This window comes from Gekko japonicus, unplaced genomic scaffold, assembly GCF_001447785.1.
Source record: "Gekko japonicus isolate JY-2015 unplaced genomic scaffold, Gekko_japonicus_V1.1 scaffold2213, whole genome shotgun sequence".
NCBI lineage: Eukaryota > Metazoa > Chordata > Lepidosauria > Squamata > Gekkonidae > Gekko > Gekko japonicus.
Genome location: NW_015164260.1, coordinates 135552 through 147128, shown reverse-complemented (window position 1 = coordinate 147128; position 11577 = coordinate 135552). Strand labels below are relative to the sequence as shown.

At 45.9% G+C, this 11577-nt stretch overlaps 1 protein-coding gene across 1 annotated transcript in view; it reads right to left on the bottom strand.

Annotated features, from left to right (window-relative positions):
* Nucleotides 1-687: 687 nt before the first annotated feature.
* Nucleotides 688-11577, bottom strand: part of LOC107108293 (ovochymase-1-like) — a 57797-nt gene continuing 46907 nt past the window's right edge. The window contains exons 22-24 of the mRNA XM_015408713.1: nucleotides 10576-10721; nucleotides 6847-6981; nucleotides 688-875 (exon numbers count right to left, since the gene is read on the bottom strand). Coding sequence (XP_015264199.1) covers nucleotides 688-875; nucleotides 6847-6981; nucleotides 10576-10721 — 469 coding nt within the window. The remainder of the gene's footprint in view (nucleotides 876-6846; nucleotides 6982-10575; nucleotides 10722-11577) is intronic.

The window sequence follows — 11577 nt, the reverse complement described above, 5'->3', positions numbered from 1 at the left end:
GCAAACGTGTCACAACAGGATAAATGTAAGAATATACAAAACTGCCTGATAGGTCCCATCCTGCTCAGCATTGTCTAATCTGACTGGCAGTGGCTCCCTGGCAGTAAAGGTCTCTCCTAATATCTATTACTCAAGGTCTGCGCTCAGATGGAGATGCCAAGGACTGAATCTGGGATCTTCTGCACGCAAAGCATAGGCTCTGGCACTGAATCATAGCCTCTTTCCTCAGGCTCTGAATTAATTTTTTAAAATGGAAAGGAAAAAATCTCCCCCCCAAGTCTCACAAATCACACAGGCATGGTGAGGACAGTTAAATGAGAGACATGCTATCCATTACAGGTATTATCCAAGAGAACCATGAGATAAGCATACATGCACAGACACTCCACATCTCAAACTGCAATTCTCTTGTTAGCTGGGGAACGAATCAGATGTTCTGGAAGCACATGGGTCTCCAATGTCAGCACTTTGAGAATTTTGAGAACAGAGAGCAAACACCAACACAAAATGGCTGCCCTGAGGATAATCATAAAATGCTGGGAGCTGACTTCCAGTGGGTGGATCGGCGATGGCGGTCGCTCTCCTCGATGTCCGAGGAGGTGACTAGCACACCCTCGGCTTGGAGGGGTGCCACCTCAAGTGGCACCCCCACGGAGCCCTTGTGAAGGGTTCCAGGCCAGGGGGCTCTTAAGGAGTCCCAGACACAGTCCCTGGTATATCCTCTGTTTCAAGATCCTTGATCACAGCTTTCAGCCTCTTCCCTGAAGCAGAATAAACTGTCCAAGTGCAGGTCAATAAACTGGGGTAGGTATGTGGGTAATTAGGAGAAGTGATCTCGGCAATTCCTACTGGAATCAGATCCAGAATTGGACATCCTTAAGGAGACAGAAAGGGAGAACATTCTTTAAGTTGCTGGGGCTGTGGTGGCGTCCATCGCGAGGCAGAAATACTTATTATTTCATAATCGTGTTTGTTGTCTTCGTATTCTTCCTAGGATTGCCAGCTCTGGGTGGGGAAATACCAGGAGATTTGGGGTGTGTGGCCTGGGGATGGACTTCAACAGGGTACAATGCCATAGAATCCACTCTCCGAACCTACCATTATCTCCAGGGGAAGTAATCTCTCTTGTCTGGAGATCACTTGTCATATTGGAAGATCTCCAGGCACCACCTGGAGACTGGCAGCCCTAATTCTACCTTCTCACAATATGATCAATCATATTTGGGGCCCAAACTTTCTCACATGCGGCGTTCACTCACGAAGGTGTTAATAGAGAAATTCATCGACACCACAGACCTTCCTTCCTCTGCCTAATTCCTCCCTATCTTCACGTGTTGGCCTGTCTCTAATCCTCGGGGAGCAGAGATCACATCCTGCTCTTTGCTCTGGCCTTATCAAACTCATAAAGATTTCTTCACTTTGAGACCACAAAGGTATTAATCTCCCCTGCACTGTCATTGAGGGGGTCAGCCACCATGCTCCAAGGTGCCTGAGATTTAAAAGCAGCCAAGGGCAAGGAACAAGATACCAGTACTTCTTCCACTGGGGGGAAAGCCCACATGATTAAGATCAGGGGCAATCTGGCTAGGGTCCTACTCTGTAGAATCACTGACCCAGTCTAGACACAAGCTTGCACTTGCAGTTTTCCCTGCTATTTCGTTTTGTTTAAAAAGCAGCTTTAAGAGGCTACACTGTTGAGCAGAGGAAAGGCAGGCTGGCCGGCTTCGCCCACTCCCTTTCAGCCATCTAAAATTGCTTCCCACAATCCACTGGACAGAAAACCAGCTGATCGGGGCAGCTTTGAATAGAAAGGAGGCTGTAAGGGCATGCTTGAGCCTCCCCCTCCCCTCCCCCTTGCCATTCCTCCCCTCAAACTCACAGCCTCCCAAGGCATTATATGGACCCTGGCCAGGAGCTCCATAGGTTCTTAGAAGTTCCCAAAGAAACAATGCGAGAGATCTGGATTTACTTACAAGGAGATCTTTAATAATGCATCAAAGCTACCGAAGATGCAGGCTAAACTTCCATCAGCTGCCCTTGAGGACACGCACACACAGAATGAAACTTGAGTTGAGCCTCAAGACCAAGCGCATAACTAAAACTAGACATCTTATACCATAAATCAGGCCTGTAGTGCCCACGGGGGCCATGGGGTGACACCCCCTCCCAAATCTGCCCTGCCCCCTGGTGCCCCTGCCCTCACCCCATGCACAGGGGATCCAGCCGTCAGAGCCAGAGAGCGAGGCGAGCTGCCTGCCATTGCCCACGCCTTTCCCCAGCTTAGCGGTATTAGCAGCAGCAATTATGCTGCTGCTTCCTTGCAAAGCGCCCCGCTGAGCAACTCCTCGCCTTGGGTCAGGGCAAACAGAGCTCAGCCAGGCACAGGGGCTCCTTAGACCTCAGGCTGGTGTCTTCCTCCTGCCTTCCTCTGCTGGCTTTCCAGGCTGGGTTCATGTGTGCACATTTCCCCCTTGAAGTGCTGTTGCAGCACCAGTAACTGCAGGCGCGGACAGGATTTCGGGAGACAGTTGGTCCCCCTCCAGGTTGTGGACGTCATCCTCCGCTCTCTCCTGGGACCCGGAAGTGACATCAGCATATGGGGGCAGTGCCCCTCTGCAGAAATCTCTCTAGCTATAGGGTTGCCCAAAATGTTGGGTGTGAGTCAATGATTAATCGAACTATTCCAAACACTTGGATGAGCCAGGCCATCTTATGCCTGGCTTCCAGTGGGGGGGGAAGAAACAGCCCAGGCGGCCTGGAAGAGAACAAGCATGAGAGAGAGAAAAATCCCCTGAGAGCAGCTGACACTGTCCTCTCCCAAGACTCAGGGCAACTAAGCACTAACATATAGCAAAGATGGAGTCACCCAGGCCAATACACAAGGTTGCTTTTGCAAAAGATGCATACAACTGAACAGCATGCCTTGTTCATCCATGCGTTTGTCACAGACAGCCAAAGCAACTCAGTCTCCTGGGGGTTTCTGGTGAGTAACTAGACAAAACCCACAACATGCTTCCAAAAGGAAATGGGACTCTTGGTACGTTCTGAGTCCCCGTCCCAGAATGTTAGTGGCAGAAATTGAAGCCAGAAAACGTCCATTGTATTCTAGAGTGCCACTCAAGCTGGATGAACAAAGAACATTAAAGGTTACTTTTAAGAAGCAGAGATTTCTGACTGCGATTGTGGTTAAGGACTGGCTGATTACCCACTCTGCGCGATGCAAGACATGCTTAGCCTTCTTAGAAAATGATTTCCATTTGGATACTCCCATTTTCCTAGTAACACATGCATACACACACACACGAGGAAAGATCTGTTCTTACCTTTATCAGTGTCTCTTGTTCTGTTTAGGACTGGACCTTACAGAAGAAGGAAAAAATGTGAGGACAAAGAGTTAGATTTCTGAGATAATTAAGGGCTGATGAGCCAGCACGTGTATATTATATGCTTGAAAAGTTAGATATCAAGGAAATTCTCCTCTCACAAACTTACACTAGATAAGCAGCCACAACTAATATACTGTAGACTCAGTGTAAGATGATCTGGTGCAACTGAAACACAAAGGGCTAGAAAGGACAAGCCTCCATCTCAAGAATCTGTTCACTGCACAGTTGAAGCTACTTCACTAAGTATGTGCTTTCCAACAAAACATATTACTCGCATGTTAAAAAAAAGAAGAAAAAACAGGGTACACTATAGTGTAGAAAAATGCCGAGGTATTTGTTTTGCTCCATGGGCATGGTTTGAATCATCAGTAAATGTTTTGTAGTGTATAAGCTACACTACAAGTATTAACTCAGTTTCCCCTAAATTTCCAGCAGAGGTGGCACAGCTATTTTCTGAATTAATATTGGAGACGCACATTCATATACTGCAAACAGGTTCTCTATTACAATTGTTTAAACACAATTATCCTTCCACAGCAGAGTCTGCCCTCTGTGCTTCTTTGCGATCCAGATGTTTTCCCTAAACTCAAAGGAGTTGAGCATAGAACAGTGACTCATGAGGAGACAGTGGGCAGCTTCCTCTGCTGTTCAGTATTTTGGTCTTACCCAAGTCTTGAATTAACTTTATATGGCACATAGTTTGGGGACTGCTGTATTCATTGTTAGTGGTTTTGTAGTACATTTCTGTAATTCTTTAAGGAAATGTTACTCTGATCCAGGGGTCATTTCCTGCAGGAGCGCACAGGAGCAGAGCTCTGGGAGTAAAGAGCCCAGGGGGCGGGCACATGCAACAAGCACCACCCCCTGCTCCCAGCAGCCCTGGGCCACGAGGAGCATGAGGATCTGTGTGCCCCCCCCCCAATAGCTAGCAATCCAAAACAGTCCAGTGGAGCCTGTGCAGTGAGTGTTGCCTTCTGACACACTTCCGGTGATCTCAGGGGGTGTGGCATATGCAAATAAGTTATGCTAATGAGTTATGCTAATGAGCTCCTGCGCCTCTTTTTCTATGAAATGACCCCTGCTCTGATCAGCACATGTGGTGCCAGACCCATGACATACAAAGTGTAGGGTCAAACCGTGTCACTGGGGCAGTTATGTTGGGACTGAACAGTTCACTGTATACCTGGGTCCCAATTTGATATAGCACTCCAACTGAGAAGGGAAATGAGACAGAAAATTTCAAGTGAACCTATCTTTATTCCCATAAGAAGATACAAGACTAGAAAGACAGAATGAAATAGAGAGCGAACGCATCAAATGACATTGCAGTATAGCAACACAACCCAATCAGTGGTGTCCTTGGTTATTGCATAATTGGGGGTTAATAGGGAACCTGTTTCATCTAAATGGTGAAAGAAAGAACATCACTTGCCTTATCCTGAAGGGAATAGTCCATTGAGTTGAGGTCTGGGGTGGAAGGAAGAAAGTCTAGGGCAGAATATTCCCAAGGTGAAGGAAAAGTCTAAACTGAAACCAACGATGAAGTTGGGGTAGAATTGCCAGCTCTTCTTGGAGATTTGGGGATAGAGGCTGGGGAGGGTGATGTTTGAGAAGAGAAGGGACCTCATCAGGGTTTAATGCCACAGAGGTCATCCACCAAAGAAGTCATTTTCTCCAGAGGGACTAATCTCTGTAGTGTGGAGATTAGTTATGTTTCTGGGAGATCTCCAGATCCCACCTGGAGGTTGGGAAGCCTAAGCTGGAGTTCAAGGCAAGGGATTCAGTGATTCAGGGAAGGAATGAAGGTCTGGGAAATAAGCCCACCACAATATCAACGAGGGCATCCTGGGAGCAGAACCAACTACAAAACTGGAGGGGAAGGCTGAAGGGCTGAATGGTGCCTATCTAGACAGGCACTGGGATGATTTAAGCAGAGTAATTGAGTTACAGGGGGAGTGGACCGACCTGGGTTGGTTCAATAAAGTCTGAGCAGCAGTTTGATGATATTTTCCTGGAGTCAGGATCAGAGTACCTGGGTAGGCTGTACAGTGAGAAGGGTTCTATAGCCTCAACCAACTTTAATCAATTATTGTTGGGTTTCAAAGTGTAGTCATGTTGGTCTGCAGTAGAACAATTAGACTGGAGTTCAGTAGCACATTAGATCAACAAGATTTTCAGCGTATAAGTGTGTGTGTGTGTTTTAAAGATTGAAAAAGATTTTCAATTTTTACAGTTATCAAGGACTTCCAAAGGTATATAGATAATATATAATATATAAAGCATATATGTCAAATGTAAACTTATTCAAGAATATTTCCATTCTTCACTTTTTTCCTATTCTTATTGTAGCTACAACAAAAATAGGAAGAGATTTGATTATATTTCCATACACTATATGCCCATTTATAAATTAAAACGAATGGTTCTGTAGTCTTCAAATTTAAAACCTATAACCTTAACGTAACATTCATACTGCATTCTTCTAAATTAAACCATATAGATTCTTAAATGATTTTAAAGTTTTGTTTAAAATAAGCCCGCAATCTCTACAGATGGGAGCGTCCTGAAGGAGTAAGCCTCTCGAACGAAATAAACATGTATGGAATATTGAATATATTGACAAATACAGATTTCTCTAGCAAATTAGCAGCAATATTTTAGTTACTTCTTACAACTCAGACCCAATTTGATAGTAGCTTATATCTTCTCTCTGCAAGGTTTATCTAAGGCAGGCATAATAGGCATTCCATTTTCCCTCAAATTCTTTGTTTTTTTAATTTATCTACTTCGTTAATCTTGCCATTGCTGCATATTCAGTCATTTTGAGCTTTTGAGAGTCAAAGGTCTGACAAAGAGAGCGTTGACTCTTGAAAGCTTATACCTCGAAAATCTTGTTGGTCTCTTAAGGTGCTACTGGACTCCAATTTTACTTTTGGGTGCACAGGAGGACAAAGAGACTTTTAATCCATGTCCTCTACGGACCGTTCCAGCATTCCCCATGAGAGCGTTCAACAAAACCCCCTGCTGGTTCAGGGGCCCCTCCTTTGATATCGAACTGGAACATTTTATCCAGACATCTGGCGGATAAGTCAGAGGGTCTCTTTTGGGGTACACATATATAGGGGTCCCTGTGGCGGGGGGAGCCTCATTTGTTCTGTTTACCTTATTTGTTGTCAAAACCCAGGGCTTTTTTTGTAGCAGGAACTCCTTTGCATGTTAGGCCACACACCCCTAATGTAGCCAATCCTAATGAGTCTCTGCTGTTGGGTGTGGCCTATTATGCTAATGAGTTCCTGCTGGGTGTGGCCAACTCAGGAGCCAACCGGAACTCTGTTCCTGTGCGTTACTGCCCAAAAATAGCCCTGTTTGTCAGAGAAAGTTATTACTTATTTCCTCCTACAGTTCTTTCCATTGGGCTTAATCTAGATGCTGCCAAGCCGTCCCGCAAAACCTTACTTACTGTGCTGAATTTCATGGATTCTGTAGGCAAGAACAAATCCTTTCATCACTGTTGCGGTGCCAGAATTAAAGGTCAGCATAACCACAGGACCGTGAGACTTTAATGGAAAGCGTGGAGCTCCATCACAGAAATTACCTGTCAGACAGAGCCGTATTACACAGAAGGCACCCTGACACTGCGGTCTCTCGCTTATACAGAATTGCACACACACAAGAGCTCTCGGCACACTGGAACAGTCTCCAGCAAAGAGCTGTCCCTTAAAAGCACAGGACCCATTATCTCGAATAAATTTACATGGCTGGAGCCCAGCAGAGTCTCATTCAGTTGGCTTGGATGAAAATATCGGCGGCTGCTACCATCAGAATATTAACAGACTAGAAATAATGCCCGTTGCGGAAATAAATACAACGGGATCTAGAAAGAGGCTCTGGGAGAGTGCTCTGGCTTTGGGCAAACAGTGTCAGTTTCCTGTGGCGACCTCAGCAGGGTTTAATGACAGAGTCCACTGTTTTCTCCAGAGGGACTGATCTCTGCTACCTGAAGAGCATTTGTATGTTTGAGTTATCTGTAGCCCTCACCTGGAGAGTGGTAACCATTGTTACCCATTCTCCTCTCCCCTATGAGGTATGTTATGCAACTGAAAATCCCAACTGCCTTGCGGGGGGGGGAGTTTGAGGTGTGGAATGGACTGAAGTCCAATCAGCTTCCATATGCAAAAGACCAGGTTGTCGCAGCAGTTGTGGTGTGGGCGGGACCCGGGCTTTGCCTTCTGATTGGTGGCGATATATGCTGAGGAGCAGTGCCATCAGCCATACACTAAGGGAGTGCATTTTAGAATTAGAACTTTGGCACCCACTATTCAATTATATATAAGGAGAGATGTGCTATTCAGGAAGCTTAGAAGCAAGATATAGGACCAGCCGTGCCAAGCCCCAGGCCAGCAACAACTGCATACATCACGGACGGGTACAGGTCCCATTCATGGGATTCTCATGACACCTGTTGATCCTGCAGAAGCAGACGGGTGTCAATCAGCATGGGACCACTGACATGCAATGGAAACTGACTGCAATTACTGCTCTATTTTAGTAGGGAGATACAGCTTTGCAGGGCTTTTTTTCTGGGGGAACGCACTGGAATGGAGTTTTGGAACCTCTTTGACAGAATTCTTTTAAAAATGTTTAAAAGTTCCTGAGTTTTCAGTATACAGACTGAAAACTTCATTTCCCTCTTAAGAGTTCTGACAGCTCTTTTTTTAAAAAAAGAAAAGAAAAGCCCTGTAGCTTTGCTTAAACTCCCCTCCTTGCAAAACCCTCTAAGGTTTATAATGTGTGGTTAAAAAAACAGGGAGTAAATCCCTGGGGAGACAGGGAGTAAATCCATTCTTATATAATTCTAGCATGGCTATATTCAATGAAAAGGAATCCCGTGGAAGCTTAAAGACCAATACATTTTTTTCCAGTGTAAACTTTTGTATAATACAGCCCACGTCTTCACGTGCAAGGAGTGATAACATTTATTTTATCGTATCTTATTCTTTCATGGCCTAGAGATGCATGCAGTAAAGTCAGCGGATTTATATACACACACGATATGAGGGGCAATTATAAAAAGTGGAGTAAAAAGGACCTGAAACGCACAAGGTACAGTCTATGCAAAGCAAAAAAGTGATCATTCACAGCAGCTGTAGTCGGTGAGAACATAATCTCCCTAAAGCTGTGCTACATTTACTGAACATCCATAACTATGAGAGAAATGCTTCATCTCTATCTAGACCCTGGTTAATAGAATTTACCCTACTGATCAGTCGTAATTCAGACATTTAGTGCCATACAGTGCAAGACTAAACAAAGTTTGACTCTTCTCTGTCCCATGAAGTCATCAGGCTTAGAAGAGTATAACTCTGCTTAGAAGACTGCACTGGTAGCCTCCATTTGAAGTTCCTTTGTTTATCATATTAATTTAAGTATTCATACCCTCAGGTTAGGGTTGCCAGCTCTGGGTTGGGAAATTCCTGGAGATTTGGGGGGTGGAGTCTGGAGAGGGTGGAATCTGGGGAGGGGAAGGAGATTGGCAGACCATTATGCCAACGAGCCCACCCTCCAAAGCACCCATTTTCTCCCGGGGAGCTGATCTCTGTTGTCTGGAGACCAACTGTAATAGCAGGAGATCTCCAGCTGCCACCTGGAGGATGGCAACCCTTCCTCAGCTTCATCATGTCTCAAGCTGGCCATTCTTCTTGAAGAACGGCAACTTTCCAGTCAGCAACAGAGGGACCCGGTACACTGAAATGCTACACTGTTAAGAATGTCCAATATTCAGGAGCGGTCTTAGAGATTTTGGGGTCCCAGGGAAAATTCAAGGACTGGGCCACCAAATCACTGTGGGAGAGTGCTTCCCCCCCCCAAGGAAACAGAGAGAGAGAAAGCCACCACCCCTCGCCTGCCTGTCCAGCCCTGCATTGGCCAGGTACCCTCCGAGGGGGAAAGCTTGAAGCTTCACTAGGCTGGCAGTGGTGCTTTCTACCCACAGTGTCAGCTAGGAGCTCAGCTGGTTCAAAGTCTCTCTTGTGAGGGGCTCAGCCACCTGAATGCCTCCTGCCTATACAACCCAGCCTGTTAGCAAGGGGCTCCCCCCCCACACCCACCCTACCAGCCAGCATGGGCGCCAGCATGGGCGCCAGCATGGGCGCCAGCATGGGCGCCAGCATGGGCGCCAGCATGGTGTAGTGGTTAAGAGCGGCGGACTCTAATCCAGAAACCCAGGTTTGATTCCCTCCTCTTCCACAGGAAGCCTGCTAGTTGACCTTGAGTCTGTCACCGTTTTCTCAGGACTCTCTCATCCCCACCTACCTCACAAAGTTGCCTGTTGTGGAGAGAGGAAGGGAAGGCAATTGGAAGCCGCTTTGAGATTCCTTAGGTAGAGAAACCTACCGTTCTTCTTTTTCTCCTACACTGATCCGCTCCACACTCCATTATTTACCCCGCTGTAGGCCTGCCAGCCCTCAGGTGGGGCCTGGGAATTCCCCAGAATGTCAACAGATCTCCAGATGACTCAGATCAGTCCCCCTGGAGAAAATGGCTGCTTTGGAGGGGGAACTCTATGGCATTATATCATATAGAGATCCCTCCCCGCCCCAAACCCTGCCCTCTCCAGTCTCCACCCCCAAATCTCCAGGAATTTCCCAATCTGGAGCTGGTAACCCTAACCTGCTGCTGCCGCCACAACTCCATGATGCTGGGGGCTTTAAGCCAGCTGATTGCATTTACAGTATGAGCCCCCCCCCTGGTGTGGGACTTGGGGCAGCGGCTCTGGAGGTCCTCTGCTTAAAGCCCCTCCTGCCAATAGCTAGTTAGCTATTTCAGTTGAAATCCATTGTCTCCACCAATGTTCCCTCTAAGCTGTGGAGCCTTGTGAGCAGAAATTCTACTTTGTGAGCTACTGGCATTAAAGTTGTGAGTGAGCGATTTGGCTGCTGCATAAATTAGTCTCCTCTGGAGCCCTCCTTTCTGAGCTAAGACAAAAATGTGTGCTAAAAATCTGTGAGCTAGCTCACACCAACTCAGCTTAGAGGGAACTATGGTCTCCACTATCCCCCATGCCTGCAAGTGGCAAAGACAATCTAGCCTTCTTTGTGGCAACCTTTTTAACGTACTTGGAAAAAGCTATTCTCAAGAACAGAGTCGACGGCATTGTCATTTCACTGTACCACCTCATCAAATGTCTCACCAAGCACCTCTTTCGCTGATTCAAATCCTTCATAAATGGAGAGTCCACCACGGCATTCAGGAAGAGGGTTTTCAGACGTGAAGTCTATGAAATCCAACCGAATGACAGAATTTAATGGGCTGACGATTCTCCAGCGACAGCAAATTAGTTAAAAAAGAGAAAAGGAGGGGGGAAAGCCATGTAGTAATGAGGTCACATTTTTTCTACCACAAGATGATATGGTGTGGGCTGACTGGTAAAAGGAATGCAGATGGCAAATGGAGACAGTTATTACTTAGCCATGGATATGGGGTTTTTTATGGTTAAGTCAATCAGCGATGTCACCAGAAAAACAAATACTGCAAGTAGGTAAGAAGAAGGAGCCAAGGAGATTCTTAAAGGGCAAAGCTCCATCTTGTGCATTAAACATTTCCAAACAAAGCCAGCATCAAAATCAAATAAACACTCCAATCCGAAACCTATTTACTCAAAGGAATGTATTGCTAATACCAATAACATTCATATCCAAGTAAACAGATTTAATATTGCATCACCTAATTAAAATTCTAATTTAAGAGTCTGTTATTTATTTAGCAGTAGTCTCTAGGTGCTGCTAAAAATTCTGGTCTTTCCTCCACCCCACTCCACATAACAGGAAGCTTCTTTCCTCAGGGCAGTGAGGCGAGTGAGGATAGAAAGGGAACCTGAGGCATAAAATATCCTCCTCAGCAGTGCTGAGGTAAAAAAGAGAACAGTGAAAGTCAAACATACACTGGAAAGTTGGCGGAAGGTACCCAGATCATGTTTTCTTCTGTATTCAACCTAGGGTGACCATTTATCCTGTCAGTGACACACACTGAAGTCTAAAAGAGAGTCTGCTAAGGCAGTAAATGGTGAGAGGAGAGAGTCCTGATCAGCAGTCGAAATATAGCAGAAATTCCTAGAAATTCAGTTTGGGATTGGCAACTGAGACTTCCCCCCTCCATCTCTCTTCCCTGTTCCTGTAAACACATCCTGCTCTTT